We start from the raw sequence: 25,634 nt of genomic DNA on the forward strand, positions 1-25,634 counted from the left end.
GAAGAAATAGAAGTCAGAAAATGTTTAAATAATGAAGATATAATTAATTCAATTTAATGGGATGCAGTGAAAGCACTGATTGAAGAGAAATTCATAGATGTGAACGCTTTTATAGAGAAAATGAAAGGTCTAAAATTAAGGATCCAGTTTTCATGTTAGAAACTATAAAAATAGCAAAGTGAATTAAGTTGGAATGACTCAAGAGTAGAAATCAAAGAAATGGTAAAGTTAAAAATTAAAAATATAGGGCAGGGCCCGGCGGCGTGGCCTAGCAGCTAGAGTCCTCGCCTTCAACGCCCCAGGATCCCATAGGGGCGCCGGTTCTAATCCAGGCAGCTCCACTTCCCATCCAGCTCCCTGCTTGTGGCCTGGGAAAGCAGTCGAGGACGGCCCAATGCATTGGGACACTGCACCCTCGTGGGAGACCCGGAAGAGGTTCCAGGTTCCCGGCTTCGGATCGGGGCGCACCGGCCCGTTGCGGCTCACTTGGGGAGTGAATCATCGGACGAAGATCTTCCTCTCTGTCTCTCCTCCTCTCTGTATATCTGACTGTAATAAAATAAATAAATCTTTAAAAAAAAAATTAACATGAGAAAAGACTTGAATGAAGTGCCTTAAAGTTCCACTTTTCCCAAAAATTTCTGTGTTTCTAAGTGCATTTAGGCCATCCAATTCCCAAACTATTCTCTTAATCTACTTAGCAAACAGTCCCTTAATTGCATTCTTCTCCTAGTTCCTCACTCCCAGAGCATAAGCAGTAACTGTATATATTACCTAGTTAATGAAATTCAGTTACTTAGACCCTTTACAAACATTTAAATGGCCACAAAGTACATGATACTGTGCTTTACATCTGCTTTGCATGTCACTATCTAATCACACATTCTAGGAATGCTGACTATCTGGTATGCACAAGCATCATTCTAAGGAATGGCAAATTAGGTACCACCACACCTGTGTAAATTGAGAAACTTGAATTTCATAGGAATCTAGTAGTTAACATCAGATATTATGGATTGGGCAAAAGTTTAACTCTTCTCAGGCCCGGCGCAATAGCCTAGCAGCTAAAGTCCTTGCCTTGAATGCACCGGTTCTAATCCCAGCAGCCCCACTTCCCATCCAGCTCCCTGCTTGAGGCCTGAGAAAGCAGTTGAGGACAGCCCAAAGCCTTGGGACCCAGAACCCACATGGGAGACCTGGAAGAAGCTCCTGGCTCCTGGCTTTGGATTGACTCAGCTCCAACCATGTGGCCACTTGGGGAGTGAATCATCAGACAGAAGATCTTACTGTCTCTGCTCCTCTCCCTATATCTGCCTTTCCAAGAAAAAAAAATTATGTATATATGTTTAATATATATATAAAAATCTTTAAAATGCTAAAAAATAAAGTTTAACTCTTCTCAAACCCTAGTTTTCCACAAGTAGCTACCTGAAGATATTGCATGTAACACAGGAGAATGCCAATATTTACATTAGGAGGCAAGGTTCTATACTGTGGTAAAAAGACAAATTGCCATGAAACCATGTGAAAACCAACTTCTTAATCTGCTTATATAATTCAAAAAGCTTTGCAGGAGAGGGGGGCATATAAGCAGAGTGGAAGGCAAAAGCAAAGTTTGCCAAGAAGCCTGGCAAACATCATCCCATTTAAGCTTCACAATAACCCTGGATGGATTACCACCACGGCTCCTACCCAGAATACGACTGGGGTCAGGGAGGTTGAGGAGCCTTCCTCAGGACCAGACAGTTACTATGGTACATGCCAGGGTCTGTGCCAAGCATCTCCCAGCCATCGCTCTCACGGCATCCCTGAGGTTCACACAGCCTCCCCAGGTCCTGCCAGTAGCTCGGCCATTAGTGGTCAAACTGCAAAAAACACTCAGCTTGCTCTTACTCTCAAATCCCAGGAATAGGCGCTGTAAACGTTTTTTGGCATAGGAATCCAAAGTCCTTGATTCGCAAGAGAAACACGGCTTCAGGAAGGAAATGATTTTTTATAGATTTATTTTATTTATTTAGCAACTTATCAAGAAGTTTGGGGGGGCCAACATGCATGGCATAACAGACTAAGCCGCTGCCTAAGGCACTGGCATCCCACAGAGCACCAACTGGAGTCCTGGCTGCTCCATTTCGGATCCAGTTTCCTGCTTATGTTCTGGAAAAGCAGGAGACTGCTCAAGTCCTGCACCCATGTGGGAGACCTGGAGGAAGCGCCTGGCTTCTGGTTTCAGGCCAGCCCAGCTCTAGCCATTGCAGCAATTTAGAGAGTGAACTAGTGAATGTAACACTTCTCTCTCCCTTTCAAATAATACAAAATACATAATAATCATCTTTAAAACCAATTTTTTGAAAAAGGAATTTTGTTTTTCCAACCAAAATACATCCTCAAGACACCTAAATAAAGTCAAAAACATCGATCATCCCTGCATATGAAAGAAATAGGATCCAAAACAAGAGCGAAGTCTCTGCTCTTAAACTGCACTTCTCTTATCCCCTCCCTGCGGAGTTGCACCTCTTCAGTCGAAGGACTGCTTCAACTTTAATGGGCGCGGGTTCTAATCCCGGAAGCTCCACTTCCCATCCAGCTCCCTGCTTGTGGCCTGGGAAAGCAGTGGAGGACGGCCCAATGCATTGGGACACCGCACCCGCGTGGGAGACCTGGAAGTGTCTCTTGGAAGGAGTCCCTTGAAGCTGTCCCAGCTTCCTGTTTTTTGGTGACCTACCGGTGACCTCAGAGCCCCACCCACTTTTGCGAGAGCCTCTCCAAGCCTCACATCCACACGTCCGTGGATTTCATCTTCCTTTGGCCTCAGCGGCTCCTCGGAACCACTCTCTTACCACCATCCCTCCCACTTCGCCCTTTGGCTTTGCTGACCCTTCAGCAGCCCCCTCTCCTCCCGCAGCAGGCACCTCTTGGGACAACGCCAACGCTCTTTGCTTCTTAAAAGTCCCATTTTATCTATGGATCACATGGATAAAATGCCAAATCATGTTTTTATTATCATGACTGAGGGAACAATCCTTCAACTTCTCTTCCCCAGGAGTCTTTGTTTTCTCATATTATAGGCCTCTGGACACCTGATAATCTGACTGTAAGTGGCCCTGGCCTTCAGATGAGCAAATCCTCTTGAAAAGTCAAAAATCCATTTGAGAATCAAGGTACTACATCAAAAAAATCAATATTGAACAAGTGAAGAATGAAACAGGGGGAGTGAGGTATTGAAAGCCTCGAGCGCGCACCCCTACATTTTGCCTCCCAGGAATAAGAGAAAAGTCTTTGGCAGAAATAATCCCCAGCAGCAAGGTCCTGTGGTTCTGATGCACACCCGTACAGAATGCCAAGGGCACTCAGCAGACAGGAAGCAAGCTGCACAGTGGGTGAATGGCTGTGCAAAGCACTCTGCAAATAAGCTACCAAAAAAATACATGTTTCACCAAGTTTGCAGGACAGAGATTTGCCGCAGTGGTTAGCATTCCACTTGGGATGTCTGTAGCCCAGGTAAGAGTACCTGGGGTTCAAGTCCCAGCTCCACTCCCAATACCAGTAAGGACTGGCTCAAGGAGTAGGCTCCCTGCCACCCTTGGGAAGAGACCAATATTGAATTCTGATCATTCATTTGCTTAGTGATGCAGTGGATGGATGGCCTCTCTGACACTGCCTTTTAAGTGAATCGTTAATGTCCATGTTAAATTCACCCATGTTACAATGAGCTTTCAAAATTCTCTTGTTTCTCTTAGTGGTCTTCGTAGTAAACACATTTCCCCCACACGATAGTATAAATCTGAATGTCTGCCCCAAAATGAAATAAACTTTCATCTAGGACAGCCTTCAAACATCCTTCCTAGGAGATGGAAAAACATAATCCAACTTCATTTCTTCCAGTCCTCACAGTACGTGCCATGCAGGGCTGCACGTTAGTGGCCACCGACCAGGAAATGTTTAGTAAACAGAACCTGGACTCCATTTATTGTGAGTTTACTTTAAGAAGCCACTTATCTCTTGTAGAAGGATTTCCCTTGCCAATCACCTTTTGGAAAAGGCCAGGGAGACACTCCCTGAAGACGTGCGGAATCCTAAGGCAACAGCCTGTGCGTGGAAATAAACAACTAAACTATCCGTATCTCAGGATCTTCCCTTTTCCTGTCGAGGACAATCACTTTAGAGCAACTGAGACACATGCACAGGTGTACACACGGACGTGGATGTACGCACACCAATGCACGCACACTGCCATGTCTCCTCTGTATATTCATTGAAACATGACCATAGTTTCTTCCCCAACTGTGGTTTATGCTTAAAACACTCAAAATATAGACTCCTTTGAGGTAGAGAGGCCCTTAAAATTCATGGTGTTCAACATTCTCATTTTCTAGGGTGATGCGACTGGGTCCCAGTCTCTCCGTTGCAAAGCCTTTAGACGGCTCCAGCGATTTGAGATAAGCCCCAGGTTCTCTGAGCTCTTACAGTAGAGGCAGCAAAGGCTCCGGGATCCAATTTCAGCTCCATTATTTACCACACTGGTGATCCTGAGCAAGTTAATCTGTCTCAGCCTCTATTTTGACATCTGCAAAATGGAGATGACTATACCACTGAGAAGTTTCTTCTGAACTCCCCTGATCTGATTAGAAACAGAGGCCTCCAAAAGCATTTGTTATAAATCCCCTCTGAGGAGTTTGGTAACCAGGCAAGATTGACTCATATCTACAGAGAGTAGAAACCCAGCCCCAAGATAAGACAGCACCTAGGCAGATACAAAAAAAATAAATAAATAAAATAAAAATCCTGCCTATCTATTCTCCAAAGGGTTCATTTTTCTTTCCTAAAAATGCATTTGTTTTTTCATGAACAACTTTCTCCCCCTCTTTCATCTGTTAAGCCCAAATAAGCAACCCCTTATGTCATGCGTTCCTGTGAATGGCCAAGTACGTACGTGAATCAAAAGTCGATCTTTTTCTCCTGCCGTTCTATCTCTCATCAGTATTATTTATAGTACCCTGAAGACCGAACCCAAGAGATAGAAGAAAAGGTTTTGCTGCCCAACACAATTGACACTGGAACCTGGCAGCCTGGCACCAAAGCCCTTGCACTCACTCACTGTGTGGGAGTCATCCCCACCTCACAGAAAAGATACCAACCATTGGGGCAAATGCCCTGCAGATGGCATCCTGCCTGGAGAGAGCTCAGTGCACGAGAAGTCCACTTGTACTATTAGAAAAACCTGTATCACTGTGCTGTTTAAGAAGCAAGGGTGTCTCCCATCTCTCATCAAGGGATTCGAATACAGCAAAAAGTCTCACGTGTAAGTAATACAAGTAATTTGGGGTCTAATTAGCTGTAAACAGTCAGCCTAGAGGAAAAATTCCAGGAAACAAAAGACAAGAGTAAGAACAGCAGAGAAGAAAACTTTGCAAGAGTTACTCAGCACCTTCCAAAGGGCCTCAACATTCCAGCAACCACAGAGTTTTATTTCGCTTGGTTGGTTTTATCACAGACCAGGAAACATGTGTGTCGTCTCTAACATAAGGGGTGAAATATGCCATAACCTTCCTGGTCGCTGCACTCAATATGGTGGTGACAAATTGAACGCTCAGTATACCCTCATCCTGAAAAAAGAGTGACCCATCGGAACAATATCCACACCACGGAAGAGCAAGAGCACTTGGTGAGACCTGGAATTTAGAGGTTAACTTGGTGCTGCAGCAACGCCAACATCTCCTATGACAGCGAGAGTTCTAGTCCCTGCCGCTTCACTTCCGACTTAGCTGCCTGCAAATGTTCCTAGCAATTGCAGAAAAAGCTGAGCCAAGTGCTCAGGTCTCTGCCACCCCCATGGGACACCTGTATGGAGTTCTTGGCTCCTAGTTTCAGTCCAGCCCAGTCTCGGCTATTGTGGCCAAGTGGGAAGTGAAGCAGCAGGGAGAATGGATCACCACCCTCTGGGATTCTGCCTTCCAAACAAGTCAATCTTGAGAGAGACAGAGACCAGAGATTTTGAGTCAACCTATGAACAAACACCAGTTTCACCACCACAAAAACCAACAAAACGCCCGAGCAGCCTTCAGCAAGTTTCTTAAAGTCTCTGAATTTATTTTCTAATGCTGCAAGCAGTAGATGTAATATCCCCATGAAGCCTACCTCGTAAGACAGTTCCAGCCTCATGGCGACTCCATAGTGCTTATTCTTGGGTACAGTCACGAACTCGTGTCTCAGTTTAGCTAGACACGAGTCTTCTTTCACAACGTCTTTCGCTAGAAGTCTTCTTTCACAACGTCTCTCCCTCTTCTGCCCACAGGGAGCGAAAACAACCCTCACTCCCTTCCTGGCTCTTTTATAGGAACAGTTTCCGTGGCTTTCCAGGTGCCTGAACGTTAGGCGCTTTGCATGCGTTTTTCTCATTGACGCCTGATGGCAACACCGGCAGGAAAGAAGTAACCCCATTACTCACAGAGAAGAAGAGTGAGTTGCCCAGGTTAAGCTAGTGGGCTGAGGTTACACAGGTGCTGGTAGTTAAGCTAATATTTGAACCTGCCTGAGCCTAAATCCAGAGGCCATGTTCTTCACAACTTGTTAGTTGCCTGATAGCCATTACCATTTGCATGTCAAGTCTAAAAGGTCGAAATGCGTGCCTGGTGTATCTTTTGACTGAACACAATATGTTGTCTAAATGCTAGTGAGTTCGCGAATGAGTTCTGGTAGACCATAATTCCATTCCCTGAAACCTCATCAGTCATAATGAACCCACACTTTAAATCTGTCTCCTTGAATCCTCCCTGTTGCAGCATCCAAGTGTTATTATTCTCAATGCACAGGTAAGAAAATCAAGGCTGAGAGAGACTAAATGACTTGTTCAAGGTCACAAGGCTACCAAGCGAGGGGAAGTGATGGGTCTTGCATTCACACCCACAAAGACTGAACTGCCTCTGTAGGGCAGAGGCCGTCTCAGCAAGCCACCGGTGCATTCCACAGCCTTCTCAGCCAGCGGGTTCCTCTTTTTAAAAAGTTTAAGCACAGATTGCTTTCTGAAAGAAGTAAGAAGGGCCTCCAAAGGTGAAGCCTTGGGTAAACATCAACGACAATTCAGAAATTTCTTCATCCGAACTATTTGGGAGGAGCCATCTCATTAAAATTAGAAGAGAGAGGATAAGGAGTTAGAGGAAAAACTACAGTGTACTTCAAAAAGTTCATCAAAAAACAAATTCAATGGTAAGTTTACTTAGGTGTAAGCAATGTCGAGATTCATTCATACACGGGGTTTCAAAATTATATGGAAAATATGTAATGGTGAATAATTAAATGTGGTACATGTTAGTGTACAGCATCACTTCAGATGCCTAAATCCGATGTTGGAGTGCCAGGGAGCGTTCAGCCTCACCTTCCAGCTCAGCTCCCAGCTAATGCAAATCTTAAGAGGCTCAAATTTACGGCTCAAGTTCCGAGTCCCCGCTCACCGGGAGGACCTGGAGAGAGTCCTCAAGCTCCTGGCTTTGGCCTGATCCAGCCCAAGCTTTGGGAAGTGAACCAGAAAATGCAAGATTGCGCTGCCTCTCTGTTGCTCTGCTTTTCAAAAATGTAAACTTGAACAGGCAAACATTTAAAAAGGGAAAACATTCTTGGGATTTCATGCACAGACAAATTGCATGTATGTCAAAAATTTTTGTAGCAAGATAAGTATTTTAACGTTCGTTTACTTTCAAATTCCATTTGAGAGTCAGAAGTAGAGATGGAGAGAGAGCATGACGAAGAGGAAGACAGTCCTCAGCCGTTAGTTCCCTCCGCGATGTTTGCCGTGTTCAAGACTGGGCCAAGTGAGGGCCGGGCAGGGACCACGGACTTAATCTAAGTCTCCAATATGGATGGCAGGCATCCAACTACTTGAGCCACTACCTGCTGTTCTCCAGGGTCCAAACCAGGGGAGAGCTTGTGCTCTGACATTCTGATACGAATGCCAATGTCCCAAAGGACAGCTTAAGTACTAGGCCAAGTGCCCACTTCTAATCTTTTCTTTTATTCCCATTTTTCCATGAATGTCCTCAGTCCCTTCATATTTCCATGAGAAGCTTGTTGGTTTTTTTTTTTCAATATCTTTATTTCAATTGATTTTTTATTATTTTTTATAACAAACTTTATTTTATTATTATTATTATTTTCATTTTAGGATACAGTTCCACAGGCTCCTGACATTTCCCTTATCCCCTTCCCCAATTCCACCCCCCACCTAGTTCCTCTATATCATTACTAAAGCACAGTCCTTCATACACAGTCATATGTCCATCATTGCAGGCATGGACAATGGCAGAGTCCAGCATCCTATTGTCAAGATATAGTAAGCAGTTTCATTGTAAGTCCATCTTTGTCTGGAAGTAGAAAGGCATACTACATTGTATCCTCACATCTGGATATGTTAGTCTCCATTTCACAGCTACTGTACACCCCCTCAAATGAAAAGTCATAATACAAAGTCAACAATAGAAAGAAAAACAGAAATTTACAATGCCATGAAGTTAAATCACATGTTACTAGATATGACAGTCTCCATTACACAGCTACTATACATCCCCTTAAATGAAAAGCCACAAAACAAAATCATTAGGAAGAATAAAGAAATTAACAATACTGTGAAGTTAAATAACATGCTACTAAATGACTAACGTGTAGCTGAAAAATAAAAATCAAGAACCTTCTTGCAGAAAATGATGCTATGGTATGATCTATTGGTTTTTAAATCAGATTCCACTAGTATTGCGAGTTGCTCAAGATCTCATATGGGCAGACCCACTGGGATAATCATTGTTTGACCTGAGGGTATATTAGAAATTGTGTGCTTCATGAATATGTACCTAAGTCAGTCTTGTTCCTCATTTTTCAAAAATAATGTTAAAAGCAACCATAAAGTGAAACTGCAAGGCCCGGTGCAGCAGCCTAGTGGCTAAAGTCCTTGCCTTGCAACCACCAGGATCTCATATGGGTGCCAGTTTTGTGCCCCGGCTACTCCACTTCCATCCAGCTCCCTGCTTTTGGCCTTGGAAAAGCAGTACAGGATAACCCAAACCTTGGGTCCCTGCACCTACATGGGGGACCCAGAAGAGACTCCTGGCTCGTGGCTTCAGATTGGCTCAGCTCTGGCCATTGTGCCCACTTGGGGAGTAAACTAGTAGTTGGAACATCTTCCTCTCTGTCTCTCTCTATAAATCTAAAAACAAGACAAAACAACCAGTGAAACTGCGAATCTGTAGTCGACGCTCAGGCACCCCAGCAGTTGAAAGAGCAGCCAACCTTCATGAAGGTCCCGAAGGCCTCCCAGAGCTGTTTGAGGGGCAAGCAGCCACACTCAACGGGAGCTGACTGCACTGTGACGGCCTCAGGAAGAGAAACCACCTTGTGCTCGGGGGCCGGAGGCCTCTAAGTGCAGACGTGATCAGCAACAGGATGATGGCATCATTGTAGACCATTCCCCGAAGAGGTCAGTCCCATGCATTGTGGCAGTCACAAAGGCAAGCATCAGCAGGAAGGATGTGAAAACAAAATACAAAGCACCGTCTTAGGAGTGTTTGCACACACGCACACACATTCACACAGAGACACCAGCATTCATCTGCTCCAGAAATCCTGGCTGCACTTCCAGCCATTTAGCCTCTGAAATGTCCTAATGAAACTGGAACCAAGCCAAAGAAGGTTGCTTAGAATGAATAGGGTTTGCAAAGAAACCAAAGAGACTTGAAAACACCTGAGCCTGCAAAGACAAAAAGAGAAGCGTTGGTGAGCCAGAGTCCGCAAAATCACAAAGGGTCCTGACACAATGAACACACAGATATCAACAATGCAAAGACGCCCTGGTGAAATGAAACTCAAGAGCTTCTGAGACAATTTATTTTTTTCAAGTGCTGCTCTATGGTGCAAGTAATAAACTAGAAAAAAAATCGTCAACTCTAAGTCTACACTTGTGAGCGCATAAGAGCTGATGATGGTTGCAGATATAGCCAGACTATAGGCTTGGTCTTTTGATGTCCATATTGTGAAAGACATGGAGCAAGCTCCTTTACCCACTGTCCTTTGAAGACCCTGAGAGCCAAGATGCTAGATTAAATTAACTACTGGCTTTAATGTATGTGGCATGTCTGGGAATTCCCCAACTGGACAGGTTAAAGAGTTACCTGTGGACCTTTTACAAAAACCACATTCCTGGACCTCATTTCCCAGGATTCTGAACCAATAGGTCTGGAGCTGAGCAATTCCCCCGAGATCTTTCCATAGATAAATCCAGAGTGCAATTTGATTGGCTGGCCCTGAATCATGTTCCGCCTCTGAGCCAACTAAAACCCAAAGATGAAGCACATTTTGACCTGACCTGTGTTTCATCCAGTAGGTTGGGTTTTTGCCCGGAAAACTGCATGACTAGCAGTATCTCCTTTTTCCTGAGTAACAGAACTTTGATTGCATGAAGGAAAGCTGGTGCCCAACCCCTACAGCCCCCAGGCCCTCCAGCTGTGGTCACGTGATGAACCCTGGTCACATAGTACATGGAATACAAATTCTTTTACAGTATTCTCACGTAGCTTCATTAAGGGAATTGACGATGCAAGGAAGTGACCACTGTTTTCCCATGTCTCCTTCCTGCCAACTGGAATGTGAACATGACCCTAACTGGAGTCACACTCTTATGACCCAGAAGATCAAACACAGAATGAACCTCAGCCCCAAGCGATCCTAGGAAATTGCTGTGCCAGGCCGCATTCTCTTACCTCTTGGACATTTACACATGAGAATAAACCCTTGTAAGTTTTGCTCATGTTTAGTTTTCATTCTCTGTTTTGTACACTTCTCAATGTAATCTTCCCTAATTCTGCAAGTAGTTGTAAATGGGAAGAGAGGCTGGGCAGACAAAACCACAGTTATTTCTACACTTTGCAACTTCTCTTTACATTTCATTTCCCATATCCCCAGACATCCTGAGTTTTAAACCTCTGTTCTGCAACCCAAAATATGTTCTTCCCATGCCTTACAAAGAATTACTTCTGTCAAATCCTGGGCCTAATTAATCACCTAAAAGTGACTCTAGCAACATTCCCACTTATCTATGAAAAACTATCCCGTCCTCAAATCTAAGTTCATGATTAATATACCCCAAGGTGCTTCTAGCCCAGCCCAACTGAACCATAGAGAAAGTAGCCATTTCTTTAACTCAATCTCTTTGACTGTTTCTCCATCTGTTTTACAGATTCAACCTTCCTGAGGAAGATCAGAGAATCAAAGTTTGAAAGGAATTGCACTGATAATTTTCAATGTATACAATCAGTAAAAGCCAGTAGTCACAATACCAAGGTACTCTCTATATCAATAGGAAAAGCAGAAGTAACTCAACAAAAAACTTCTCAAGAGACTTGAACAAGCACTTCACAAAATAAAATAACCCACGGCTAATGAACATAAGAAAAGAACCCAACTATATTAGGAACCAGAAAAATGAAAATTAAAATCATCTACCAGGTAGGCAAAAACTATGAAGTCTGAAAATATCAAGGGCTGACAAAAATACAGAACTAGGTGAAATTCAAATACTGCTGGTGAGAATATAAACAGAGACAGTTCCTTCTTAAACAAAACATTGCTATCTGAAATGGAGGATCTACAGTCCCCACTGTACTCTTCTCCATACAGAGGGAACAGGTGTATATGTGGATACTGTTCTAGCAGTATTACCCATAACAGTCAAAACTGGGGAAGATACCATTAACATATGATGACCTACCATAGTGGAATTTGATAAAATATGAAAATAAACCTGTTACACTTTATAACATTGGTCAATCAAACTCAAATAACACATTTTCTTTTCTCTTGCAAATGTAAAAGTATCCTTCTGTACAAAAAAAAAGTGTTGCATCTTTTGTTCTAAGGTTCAATGCAAAAAAAAAAAAAAAGATCTGATGCCATTACTGTGTGTTAACATTAGAAACAGAAATAAAAAGAGCAAGATTAAAACAATAATTACAGGGGCCAGTGTGATAGCATAACTGGCTAATCCTCCACCTGCAAATACCAATATCCTAAATCAGTGCCAGTTCATGTCCCAGCGACTCTACTTCCTGTCCAGCTCCCTGTTAATGGCCTGGGAAAGCAGTAGAGGATATCTCAAAGCCTTGGTACCCTGTACTCATGTGGGAGACCAGAGAAAATCTCCTAGCTCCTGGCTTTGGATCAACTCAGCTCCAACCATTGCAGCCAATTGGGGAGTGAGCCAGTGGATGGAAGATCTTTCTCTGTCCCTCCTTCTCTGTAAATCTGCCTTCCATATGTATGTGTGTGTGTGTATTTTTTAAAGAATAATTACAGCAGTTGGTCAAGAAAGATGGGACCATGAAACTTATCATGCTAAATGGTTTTTGATCCTCCCAACCAATGAAGCTCATTATTTTGTCTCATAGTCCTCAATCAGCTTCCACCTGAAGGGTGACAGTATTTTGTAACGTTTGGAACCGTGTGTCTTTCCAACCCATGTGTCTTTCAGATTCTTGTCCTTTCTCCATCTGCAGGTGGATTGTCATGTCCCCTCATCCTGAACTTTCATATAGCAGATGTAACCTCAGAGCCCAGGTCACAAGTCAATACAACAGGAGACTCAACCACCATGCTCTGAGGAAATTCAGGCTACATGGAGAAAAATAAAAATCCTCACGAGGACTTGGTCCTTGGCTGGGCAGCCAGACAATGCACCATGTTGACCAACATGTGAGCGGGGCATCCTAGCAATGAGGCCCCTGGTCTGCAGTGGAACTGCAGGATTCATAAGCCAGCCATCCCTGCTGGGCCCGGCCCAAAGGAAGGATTAGGAATAAAAGAAATGGCTGTTGTTTGAAGCCACTCATTTGGAGGTGGTTGGTGATGGAGCAATAAAGGACCATTCTTGCCACGGTTGTCCTGCAGCTCTGCATTCCCACAGAGCCTCCCTCCCCCTTCCCTTTCTTCTTTCCTCCTTCTCCTGTTAGCTGTTGCAGCTAGAATTAAACTGGGCGTAATGAAAACTACTTAATGTAATAAATAATTCGATTTTCTCCAAAGTAAGGAAAGGAGGAAATCCAGACCAGTGAGCAAATTTTTTTCAGACTTACTTTGTGTTCTTCAGGTTGTCATTATGAAGGAATGTATGGTATTTTCTTGCTTTCCCTGTGTGTGACTGATGTATGGTGGTTCAAAACATTCCTAACTAAAAACGAGCGATGCTGGCACGATAGCATAGCAGCTAAAGTCCTCGCCTTGAACGCGCCGGGATCCCATATGGGCACCGGTTCTAATCCTGGTGGCCCTACTTCCCATCCAGCTCCCTGCTTGTGGCCTGGGAAAGCAGTCAAGGACAATCCAAGGCTTTGGAACCCTGCACCCGTGTAGGAGACCTGGAGGAAGTTCCTGGCTCCTGGCTTTGGATTGGTTTAGCTCCATCCATTGAGGTCACTTAGGGAGGGAACCATCAGACGGAAGATCATCCTTTCTATCTCTCCTCCTCTCTATATATCTGCCTTTCCAATAAGAAAATAAACTTCAAAAAAATGAGTGATGCATATGCACATCTCCTTTGTCCTGTAAGTGACAAGGTAGAGAAGGCAGTAGGTCCTTTCCTACTTAAAAATAAAATTCAGATCTAAAATGTTACTTGAAGCAGAAAACAATATTTAAGAATGTGGCCAGGGTCCCCGCATTACAGCACAGTGGGTTAAGCTCGGTTCTGTGATGTTGGCATTCTATACCTGAGCAGTGGTTTGAGTTCCATATATTCTTCTGATCCAGTTTCTTGCTAAAGTGCCTGGGAAGACAACAGAAAGTGCTCCAGGTGCTTGGGCCCCTGACACCCATGTGGGAGACTCCGATGCTCCTGACTTTGGACTGGCCCAGCTCTGGTTGTTCTGTTGCATCCACTTAGAAGAGAACCAGCAGATGGGTGATTTTCTCTTCTGGATCCTTGAGGGTCCCTCCGACTTGGGTACTAGAGAAAGGCTAAGCTGTCACATCTAGAAATACAAAGTAGCCTTCAACCTCCGAGGGCTCGTGAAAGTCTTTGATTACCTTTGATTTTTACCTTGTTTCCCTGAACCTGGACAACACATAGCCAGTTCTGGATAAATATTTGTGGATTATTTGAACTTTGTTCTGTACCCTTTTATACCCCCTTAGGAAATCAGTTTTGGACATGAAAGAAGTGTGGAGATTCGTTCATCAAAACAGACTGGTTGAGAGCCATTTGCTAAGTGAGCAGTAAGGAAACAGCGAGTCCGGGGATTTGAATGTTTTGCAGGCCCTTTCGCAACATGAATCTGGCTGTTAGGAGGATCTGCATACAGACTGAGGACTTTGGAGGCACATTTATTGCAAAGTGGGTTTCCAAGGCTATTTCCTCTGCACTGGCTAGCCCACCCTGTGACCTGCCCTTCCTATGTGCTGCCCACCTCCAACCCCATTGTTTGTGCCCAGTGACCTCATTCCGTAGACCTGCGCCACACTCCATGCCCTCTCCCCTCTCTTGCTCCTTGACCCACGCCCCTCATCCAGATTTCCTCCTGGGGTTGGGGTATCAGAGTGAGAAAGTGAACCTCTTTATTGCAGGTTTCCTTGTGCAATCCTGAAAGTGCAATATGGATGAGGTCAAGGCCAGAATCGACAGCCACTAGCCTCCATAGGACTCCTAAGGAAAGTCAGTTTTGTAACTTAGGCCTCAAGGGCAGCTTCTCTGTGAAGGGAGGGCATGGATGCTTCCAGCAGACACCTGTCTGGTGGCAAGCCAGTGAGGGCTTCCTTCTATGACTGGTCTCACTATTGAAGTCAGACTTCATTTGTCAGGTCATTTACCCTCTGCTTCCTTCACTTCCTCGCTGTGAAATGGGAATTTGACTTCCTAGCCAGCATCATGGGACTTTATAAAGTGAAGCAAGTATTGATGACAGGCAGTTCAGAGCAGAAAGCACTAAATCTACAAACTCAGTCTGGTAACATACAGTCGATACACACACACACACACACACACACACCCCTTTAAAATGAGCGGCAAGTGTTAGGCATCCCTTAGGGGTGGCTTTGGGCATGACTGACCTCTCTCTGCCTTAGTTTTTTTCTCTGGGAAATAAATAAAGAACTAAATGAGCTAAAACTGTACTTGAAACCAGCACAAGTTTTCTTCCACCCACTCTGCACCTCATTTTATCATTCATGAAGTCTCGCCAGTTTGTGAGGAGAAGGTTAGAATTGTAAAAGAATCTTAGAACAAGAGGTAGATTCTTTCATTTTACCAAGAAGAAAGAAAACATTGGAAGCAGGGTGCCATGCTCAGGGCTCCCCAACTCATTAGCAAGAGAGCAGGAGTTAAGAGTTCAAGTCCCTTAATTGTCAGGTCAGGGCAAATCTCCATTTTCATTCCTTTGAAGTCTGTGTCCCCCCCAGACAATCCTTTCTCATTCCAGCTCACGCCTTTAACCAGTGCATTCTGTCAGTCTTCTGCAGCTCCCACAGAACCCGCAGGGAACCCCCCTGCCACTAGCCCCCCAGGCCCCTGCTTGAGGCCAGGAAGGATAGCTTTCCCAGAGCTGGAGAGAGAGGGGGAGCCACTAATGGGGACAGCAGGTGAGGAGGGAAGCCTGGCAGCTAAACGGGCTGAAGGTTGCCCTAGTAACCCTGCTGGCCTCCATTCAGGAAGCAGCCCAACTCCAAGATGCAAAATGATCGCCTTCCAGGGCTCCAGCCAGCACAAAGGCTGCACAGGAGTAACGGGAGGCGCTGGGCAGGGTGGGCTCCTCCCCACCCCCCACCCCGGGCTGTCAGTCCAGCTTTCCACCTTGTGCAGGAGCAGGAGAAGCAGAAGCAGGCAGGCAAATAGCTCTTTGAATCTCTGGCCTCAGTGAACCATAAAAACCACCCAGGGAATGTGAGTGCTTTTGTAGAGACAGAGGGCAACAGGCACCCCTCTGGTCAGCAGCCTTGGCAAACAATTCACAGGGGATGCGGGGGAGGAATCCCAAACATGCCAACTTTATGGGGGCCCTAAACTCTTCTTGCTCTCTCTCCTTTTTGGAGACCTGTGACAAAGACTATTCACTCCCAATTTATTGGGACCTTTTTTTTTTTTTTTTTGTGGTCACAGCTTGAGCTGCCTAACCTCTCTCTTCCAAATCGCTGTGAGCCACTCACTGAATGGGCCAGGCTCCTTTATGCTCCCTGCACAGGTTCAGCTCACACTGTGACCCTGCATGGCTTCCTGCTATTCATGTGTGTTACTTCCCCTTTGTGGTAATGGCTTGTGGCACTCGGCCAGAAAACATTATTAATTTCAGAAGTGGACTGACAAACACCCACCCACAGTCGAACGAGAGGAAGTGCTGGGGAGGCCAGCTGTCGGCTGGAACTCAGCAGCAGGAACTCAAACGCATGCAGGTTCTAGGAGGAAAGAGATGACAATCCACAAAGAGGAAATGCACTAAAATTATCCACAGCTCATACTCAAAAAAAAAAATTGAAAAAAAGAAAGAGAAAAGAAAGCGAAGGAAAGAAAGGGAGGGGAGAGGCACCCAGCGACTTGAGCTGCAGCTGGACAGGAAATTGCTAACGCTACTTGGAAATCCCTGCTTTGAACAGGAGGGTTAGGGAATGCCAGGAGCGGAAATGGTTCAGAACTGGATTAGCACAGAGCCAAGTTGAATGGCAAGCCACTTCTCCTTTCTCGATTCCTACTGACTTGGAACACCCAGATGGGAGACCAACTTGGTATTTTTCTGCACTATTTTTCTGTGGGCTTTTATATTTAATTGTTTAAAAAGAAAAAGACAATCATACTCAATGGTTTCATGTGCCTTCTCCCCAAATGTACATTACCCACGTGCCTGACATCTCACCTGTGGTACAGGTGAAGAGTTCATCTCTCCTCGGTTCAGATAAAGGGACTGTAATCCTGCATTCAGCCCAAAATGTAAGGATGTTCAGGTCCATTCATTTGCCTCCTGGGATTTTGGGGGATTTGTACACTTTTTGCTTCAAGGAGGGAAGATCCCAAGACCAACAGTAGGGTAGTGAGCCTCTAGGTTGAAACAAACTTTTCAAAATACACCTACATGCAGGTTCAAAAGGGGTTTCTGGCCCACACAAAGGCACTCCACAGCAGGAACAGCAGTCTAGCCCAAGGGGCAGTGGAAAATTCTAAAGCCATATCCAGTCTCAGTGAGCTCAGCTCTGCCTGGCCAAACGCATGGGAGAGGCAAAAGGGCCACTGGTATTCCAACGCCTGGATACCTTGGCAGGTGAACTGCCAGACAGTAACAGATTTCAAAAAGGATGAGTCCACTTCCTTACACTGTGCAAGGATTCTGAGGTATCAAAGATCAGCATACAGCTGTCACCTAATTATTGTCGTACACTTCTTTATGAACCCTGAGGACAGCCAGATCCCATAACTCTGCAAGGTATGCTCTGTGGCTCCATTTTCCAGGGGCATTACAATCCTCTTAAATAAACCCAAATGAGTACTGCCCATGAACATGATATTCTCAGTCTCTTCTATGATGTGATCTTTATTTGGAGCCAAGAATGAATTTCATAAACCAGTCCGGGAAGACGTGCTAAGAATCATTGAAACTTAAAAGAACTTTGCCCTGCGATTCCTACACGCCAAGCTCAATCCCCAGTTGAAACTATTCCCAAATGGCTTATCTCACATGCAGGTATGATCAAGGGGAGCTCTAAAATTTTTCCTCCAAAAATGCACATTCAATAGCCAAAATAGTTATTTATTAATAATTTAAGATTTTACATTCTTATAATAAATTCCAGCTCAACACTTTACATCATGAACATAATGGAGCAACCGAACTCTCCCTTCTTCATAATCATTGGCATTTCACCTACCAAATGGGTACCCATGCTCACACACTTCCAGCTTTCACTTGTCTAAAAAGGAAAGAAATCAGCCCGAAGTATTGCATTTGAGGTGTCACTCCCTGAAGAATTTTGTACAGAGGTAATGTACTGTTTAGCACAGGTGACGTTCTTTAAAAACAAACAGGAAAAAGAAAAAAGAGCCCATGATTTTGGTGTCTTTCAAAGATATCCCCTTTGAGACAACACAAGCCAAAATATTTACAAAGGTAAGGCATAGTCAACTACATTAAGACAAAAAAAAAAAAAATCACAAGAAAGATACATGAGACTGAAGACTGCACCATAACAAAGTCTTCATGGTAACTGTGTCCATTAAAATGTCATCAGAATTGGTTGGGTAAAGTCAAGCATGCTACAAATAGACCCTTTGGATTAGAAAAGAGCAAAATCTTCCTTTTTCTTGTTGCTGTTGTTCTAAGAAGTGGCACACTGCTCTTTCTCCCTTTGGATGATGTCTTAAACCCATCAACTAAAACATGTTTAACACGACCCATACACCGTCGACTGATTTAAGATCAAATATTTACAAGAATCAAGTGGAGTATCTGAATACTCCTCCCCTCCCCCCAACTTATATACCACACACACAGAGTTGAATCTCTTTGGCTCCTCTATATGCAAAGTTGAGTCAGTCTTCACTGAAGACAATATATATTCGGGTCCAGATGCAAAAGGAAACAGCCAGACGAGGTCCTAAAGAATACATGCTCCAACCCTACACCATTTGGTCCTACCCTATGTACCTGGAAGTCCTCGCATTCCAGTCCCTGCATGGGTAGTGTGTACATATGGGCGTGGAGCAGACCTACTGCCTGTACCGATACAGCGGGTCCTGTTCACCCAAAGAGAACAGAGCAAACCTTTCCCCTTGCAATAACCAATTCCACACTCGTCTGATGCGGACATCTGATGTCATCTGGACACCTGGGGCCACACACAAAGGAGGCAGCCCCGCTGCTGAAGAAATGCACATCTCAGCAACAAAGGGCCTAGGGCCTTTCACGTGGATTGCAGCGAGTCCACCTGGTAGACATTCTGGTTGGAGGGGGTGGTAAAATAGAGTTGCTGCGCTGGCACCCTGTTGTCACAGGGACTGCTGAGGCCCAGGGTCCGCTCAAAGTCCAGCAGCTGGCCCATGAAGTTGAAGTTAGGGGAGATATTGGATTTCTTCATCTTGACAATGTCATAGGCATCATTCATGGACAGGTTGAGCTTCTGCATCAGGTAAGCTACAGTCACGGTGACGGAGCGGCTGATGCCAGCCAGGCAATGTACCAAGACACCACAGTTTTTGCCCCGGGCTTCATCTGAGAACACAGAAGGAACAGAGGTGGAAATTCAGTGAGACTGGAAGGGGAAAAAACCAACCTCCACACCCCACCCCACCCTCTTCGTGAAAGATCAAGTCTAAAAACGAAATTTAAAAAGAATTGTGTGTAAGCCAGCTAAGCCCTGCAGGCAAACAGAAAATGCATCACTGAGATAAAACATGTACACTGGACACAATTACATATTTTAAATATTTTCTGAAAAGGGAGCTTTTGTATTAAGTTTCTGCCAAAAAAAAAAAAAAGCCTCAGCATGTGAATACCAGAAACCCTGCAATATGGTGGTGAATGCCTTTCATACAGACGAGCAGACTGCAAGGGTCTATTAAATTATTCTCCAACTGTTGTGCAGCTAACAATGGAGGTATTCAGGCATTTGAAAAGAGAGAGGGAAGTCACAGGGGACAGCCCATTAGGAGGAACAGGATGTAGACAAGGCCTGAAAATGAGTTCCTTTGTAATAGGAAATGCACTACAATGCCTGGAGATTCACTTCTCCCAGGCTTGCGGCCCACAGCTCTTCCTGCCAGGGTCAGGTTACCCACTCTGTCTCGCTGTCACCAGTGTATCGTAGCATCACTGGACTGGGTAACATTCAGCATTCATATCGTTTTCCAGCTGCTAACTGGATGTCCTAAAGTTAACTCCCATGTCTTCTTAAATTATACAGCACTGTTAGAACCTCAGCCTGCAGCGAGCACTTTATGTAACCCTTCCCCCAAAGCTTTGACTTCTCGAGGGAGGGGAGGCAACACAGAAGAATCTGTTGTCCCATTTCTATGAAAAGTCCCCTTTTCAAAAGACTGAATTAGAAGATTTGAGAAAAGCAAGGAACCCTTGAAATACACCTGAGATCTGCACTCGTATCAAATGGCATTATTTTCCTTCTCCTTAGTAAAAAGATCAACCAGGACTAAGATCCCCCTAGGAACCTTACAGACCTGCAGCCTGACAAATTAGCAAGCAGCAACAAGGGCCAACAGCTTCCCCTAGGCAAGGCTGGGGGAGTTTTGGCATTTTAGTCAGAGCCCCAATTGTAAATTCATCTCACCTATGAAAGAAATGGCCTCAGGAAAAAACTGGGACAAGTTCTGGCTCCAGTGATCCGAGATGGGGATTTGCTTGTATTTAAACTCTCCTGCGTTCTCAAAGAGATTGGGTAAATTGGGGGTGACATTCAGGATGTACTTGATGCCAAACTCCTCCAACACATCCAAGTTGGTGGAGTCCTTGGCACAGCCCAAGTAGAGGAAGGGCAGTATCTCCACGGGGAAGGAGGGCTGGCTGTTGGACAGTGGGCTGCCATCCGAGTCCGTTGCACTATTGGGGTCTCGATCGAGGTCAGATTCAATGTCCGAGGAAGAGTCGGAGCTAATCCGCAGGCCCCCGAGCCCTAACACCGGCAAAGGCGGTGAACTGCTGCTACACGAGCCGTCAAGATTGGTCTCACAGTGCAGGGCGAACTCGGCTTGGAACTTACTGAAGCCACCTGCCAGGACGAGAAAAAGGAGTCGCGTAACCCGAGATGCAGTAGTAGTTTTCACAGCTCGTGAGAACCGCAGCCGGGGGCAGGAAACACCGCAAGCGCCCTTGGAACCCCCTCACGCGTAGGCCCAGATACTAGAAAACACAGTTTAAATGTGTGCCCTCGGAAATGGCTCGAACCGGGCCGCCTCCCCTGGGAAACCTTACTCTTTCGAATCCGGAAATGCGCAAAATGGCAATATTTCTACCATCTCAACTCGCCCCCGACCCAATCTCGCAAATCTTAACTCCAAGAATCTAAAATAAATAAGCAAATAAATAAACGCATGGAAAGTGAGAAGCAAGGGAAGTTGCGGGTCTCAGATCCCCGTGCGGCCCTGGTTCTCCCGTGCGGCTCCCGGTCCCTCGCTGGGCATCCCCGCCAGCGGCCCCGCGTCCTGCCCCGTACCCCGTGTCCCTGGGGCGCGTACCTTCCAGGTAGAACGCCCGGCAGCCCTCGTCCTTGAGCTTCTTGAGCAGGAGCCCGAGCACCGACTCGCCGCCCGTGTTCTCGTTCCAGTCGCTGCTGCTCTCGTCGTAAAGCACCACTGTGTCGGTGCCGCAACGGCGGGTGAAGCGGTCCCGGTCCTCGCTGCGCGTGAAGAGCGCGCGCACCGACAGGTTGCCCTTCTGCAAGCGCCGCAGCATGATGCCCGGGATGGCCACGTTGATGGCCGACTCGATGTGCGACGACTCGTACAGTTCCTGCGGCCGGCAGTCCATCAGCAGCAGCCGCTCGTTACCCAGCTCCAGCTGCTCGTTGAGCCAAGCCACCGTCTTGCTGATCGCCATTTCCGACGCGAAGGGCGCGGGTCTGAGCGTATCTATCATGGGGGTCGAGCTGCAGGAGAAGGCGGCGTGCCTAGCAGTTGCCCCTGGGGGCAGGCATAGGCCGAGCGCGCCGCACGAAGCCGCTGCTCTTGGAGCGAATTTTAATCTCGCTTCGTTTTTCCCAAACCGAGGTTAGTGGTCGGGGAAGGTGATTCAGAAGTCAAGCCGGCGGTTTGCTCTGCACCCAGCCGCAGCTGCTGGCGCTCGGTGTCAGTGAATCTCTGAATGAAGCTGCCCAGTTTTGTTCCTCCCCGGTGAATGAAATCCAATTAATTCGGACTCCGCGCTACGAAAGCAGAAAAGGGAAGGGGGGGGAGTCAAACGGCTGCTAATCCCTCCCTCTAAGGCTGTACCTCAAATCTACCGGAGCGTCTTTCCCCACCGGATTATCCAAGAGTCGGTTTGCTCACAGTCCCTAGGACTCTACCCTCGCACACCCCCAGCGCGAGGCAGCTCTTCAATGGATACAAACAGCAAGCACCTCAATGGATACATTCTCCAGGCCAGCCAATGAGCGCGCTGCGGAAGGGGCTGTTGCCGTGGGGACGGGCCGGCTGGAACAGGTTGTGTTGATGAATTGTTAATGAGTTTGTCATTCACAAAAACGGAAAGGAATTTCCGCTCCGGATAAGCCCCAGTGCAAACAAGCTGCAACTGCGGGCTCGGTGGGAGGAAGGAGAAAGAAGAGGAGGCGGCGGTGGAGGAGGAGCAGGGCACATAAACCGGGGCACTTGAGTTGTCTCGTGTTTCCTTCGGCCGAGACTTCACACTTCGCTACGGAACTTTTGCGCACAAATGGTGCAATTAGTATGCACAAACGCCCTTGTTCGCGACCCTGGTGCTCGCGAGCTAGCTTCAGGAAAACTTGGGCTGACTTTTTTCTTCCCTCTTTGTTCCTTTCACACTCATTTGGACGCGAATTCGCCTTAACCCCCACCCTCCTTTAGGCGGTGTGTGGCATTTGTTTCCCAGTTTTTAAAAGCCCAGCTCTGTTTGCTCTGATGTTCTTTTAGACGAGACTGTGTTGGGACTCGTGAACTGCCTTGGGCTTTAGTGACCACCGAGGTGTTAAATGCTAATCCAACATCTTTCGAAACAAATCGGGATTTTGTTTAAACATTTGCAAGCAAATGCAGTTGGTTTCTTTGGTTGTCTGGATCCTCCTAAAAAAACTATTTAAAAAGTGCTTTGGCTTAAAAAAAAAAACATAGCAGAGAAACTTGCTGCAGCCTATTACTTTTACTCTTCTCCGGCAGTATAGAGCGTTAGGAGCCATTGTGGTCCAAGTCACCACCCATACACAGCTCGGCCCTCACACCCTTCACGACTTATGGGCGAGGAGCTGGATTCCGGGACGCACCGATCCAGAACCTCACTGCAAGTTCAGCGAGGCACGCGGGGGTCCTCAGGGAAAGCTTGCAAGCTCTCAATGGGGAGGGCTGGGGATAAGTCACCGCAGAGGCCGGGGGCCAGGTCCTGGGGTGCCTTTCCAGCCGCCCCTTCAGTGGGTAGTGGATTTGGCGGGGAGGGGGAGAGGGAAGTCCCAGCCGCGCTTGCGCGTTGGGCTGCTCTCCTCCCCAGCCCACTGTCCCGCCGCTCCCGCTCCGCGGACACGGGGCCTCCCGCCACCCGGTGCAGTGATGCAGGGCTGGTGGCGGAACTCCGGGATCCCTAGAGACCGGGGGCGGGTGGGTGGCGAGGACTGGTGCCTGCCGGGACTTCCTGGCTCCCAAAGTGGGAGTCGCGAGGAACGCCTCTGCCCCCGCAGAACCAGCAGGTAACGTGGGGAGGTGCGGGCTAGGCCCGCGAGCAGTGGCTACTCCCCCTCAGCCGGCCGGTGGAGGTGTGGCCGGCCGGGTGGCGGCGACTGGGGGACGCAGTCCCGCCGGCGCGCCGAGCCCCATTGTTATATAAAAGTGCCGAGCGCCCCTCCCCGCGGAAAACCACCTGTGCGCGGCCGGCGGCGCGGAGGAGGGGGTTGCGGCCGGAAGGCGCGGGCTCTAATCCGGCCTCCCCTCCCTAACCCCCGGCGGAAAAGAGGCCGCGCATTGTCCCGCTGCTGTCTGGGAGGCGGAAGCCAGGGCAGGGGCCCGGCGGGGAGTGGCTCTTCCGAGCGTCCTTCGCTGCATTTTGTGCTTGCTCTGAAGGCGGCGAGGGCACCTGAGGTCACTTGGTCTCCCCTCGCCCCGCATCCACGGGCCTGCCTGCTGAGACCTAGCTGCAGGTTTGCGTTTGCAGTCACCCGCATCTCTCCTGGTTGGGGAGACATCTCTCCCCCCACCTCCCCCCCCCCAAAAAAAAACAAGCAAGCAAGCGAACACACACCAAGTTTGTAGCTCTGCAGCGGCAGCCAGCTCCGAGACCAGGAGCAGCTACGACGAAGCCGACCGTCCGTGCCTTTTTTTGGACAACCATTGGAAAAATGCTGTCCTCCCCGACACCCCCTCCCCAGCCGCTGTTTTCTCTGGGTACTCTCCAGATGCGCCTGGGCTGACAGCCCGATCACCCCGCAGCCTTGTTAGACCGCAGTCCTCCGCATTGGTGGGCGGGTTGGGGCGAGGCGCGGTGTCCCACAGCCCAACTCAGCCAAGTCTTTCAGCCAAGGCCCTCCGGCCGCAGGAGGGGAGGAAGTTCCGTTTCTACTTACCTATTTTAAAAGTGCAATTAACTGACCTGAGTCTAAGCCTGGGCTTGGGAGGATAATGTGTGAGGAGTCTGACGGGATAGTAGGCAGTCATGGTTTCTGGTCCTTGGTGAAGTTACTTTTTCAAAAATGTAAAATCAACCGTATTCTATACACCTTAAAATGGCTTAGATTGCTATTCAGCTGTCTCATGCCTATTTTAATTTTAGTCTTTAGCAGTTTATAGCATTGAAGCATGATTTCGCTGAATCTGGCTGGTTTTCAGGTGGTCTAACTCTATAATTCTAACAGGATATATGTCAACAGTTGAAATGTCTATGAAGAAGTCACAGGTTGTGGTTGAGAACCTGCATTTTCCTATTAACATATTGGTTAATCAATACCATGTCAATTAATGCCATAATGTTGTAAATGGTTGGAAATATTATGTTGGGACTTTTAATTGATTGGAATCATACTCTGCCGGCTCTACCTTCAGACCAGAGATGGTCTCACCAAGAAACCGTTGAACTTACCAGGACAATAAGATGCTGGACTATATGCTTGGTAAATACCTCCAATGAAAGAATGTCAACTGAATTTGAACTATGGAAATGCAACAAGGTGGAGCAATCCACCGTGGGGGGAGGGTGTGGGGAGGGGCGGGAGGAATCCCAGTGCATAAAAAAATGTATCACATAATGCAATGTAATTAGTTTTAACAAAAAGGAAATGCAATAAAAATGTTAAAAAAATAAAAAATGTAAAATCGTATTTCTCCACCGCCCTCCCCTTTTAAAGAGCACGTTTCTTTCAAGGACACCCTCTACCCTTGAGGGAGGACAAAGGGGCAAAATTAACATATCAGTTCACCATCTCAGTTATAACAAGAGAGGAGAAGCGACCCACCTAATCTCATCTGTGGGTCACTGTCCAAGAGATGATGCCAGAGTGATCCGTTTATCATTCGAATGGGAGGAGGAAGTTATAACCAGTCCCACCCTTCTGAGGTTTGACTCAAAACCAGATGCAATTGTGAACGATTTTGTCCTTTGAGTAACTCCCCTGAGCTGGCGCATAAAAGACCATCTCCACCATTGTCTCGGGTTTTCTCTCCTTGGATCCAGACCTTGTGCCACGCTATGGCAGGAGGTCTGGGGTTTTTCCTTAGGATACGTGGAGCCCCCTCCTTGCCACCATGGCAGGAGCCCATCCCACTTTTTCACCTAAACAAATCCTGCTTTGCAAACTGGAGTTGTCTGCATTCCTCGTGGGACGAGAAACGAGGTTACTGCCATGTTTTGCGTCGAATACCCTACAACAGTAACACCTCGGAAACCGGGAGATCTAAGCCTTTGGTTTCATGTTCCTGGCATAGTTAATGAAGTGGCATTCTGACGGCAGGATGTAAAGAAGGATGG

At 46.7% G+C, this 25,634-nt stretch overlaps 2 protein-coding genes across 3 annotated transcripts in view; both read right to left on the bottom strand.

The window, feature by feature from the left end:
- Positions 1-18,867: 18,867 nt before the first annotated feature.
- Positions 18,868-22,056, bottom strand: DUSP6 (dual specificity phosphatase 6). The gene is made up of 3 exons (XM_004583083.3): positions 21,191-22,056; positions 20,287-20,724; positions 18,868-19,214 (listed from the first exon to the last, which is right to left on the bottom strand). Exons 1-3 carry the CDS (start codon positions 21,588-21,590, stop codon positions 18,907-18,909), a joined length of 1,146 nt encoding a protein of 381 aa, XP_004583140.1. The 5' UTR covers positions 21,591-22,056; the 3' UTR covers positions 18,868-18,906.
- The window catches only part of POC1B (POC1 centriolar protein B), a 164,625-nt gene continuing 160,731 nt past the window's right edge, over positions 21,741-25,634 (bottom strand). For both annotated transcript variants that reach the window (XM_058673564.1, XM_058673563.1), the window contains one exon: positions 21,741-21,876. In XM_058673564.1, the coding sequence (XP_058529547.1) occupies positions 21,751-21,876 (126 nt within the window). In that variant the 3' untranslated portion in view covers positions 21,741-21,750. The remainder of the gene's footprint in view (positions 21,877-25,634) is intronic.

The sequence above is a fragment of the Ochotona princeps genome, chromosome 15 (assembly GCF_030435755.1).
Source record: "Ochotona princeps isolate mOchPri1 chromosome 15, mOchPri1.hap1, whole genome shotgun sequence".
NCBI lineage: Eukaryota > Metazoa > Chordata > Mammalia > Lagomorpha > Ochotonidae > Ochotona > Ochotona princeps.

Coding starts and splice junctions, on each gene's coding strand:
- DUSP6 (XM_004583083.3), bottom strand. CDS start 21,590: ATGATAGATACGCTCAGACCCGCGCCCTTCGCGTCGGAAATGGCGATC. Junction 20,725..21,190: donor CCGGGCGTTCTACCTGGAAG/GTACGCGCCCCA, acceptor TCGTCCTGGCAG/GTGGCTTCAGTAAGTTCCAA. Junction 19,215..20,286: donor TGAGGCCATTTCTTTCATAG/GTGAGATGAATT, acceptor CTGTGTTCTCAG/ATGAAGCCCGGGGCAAAAAC.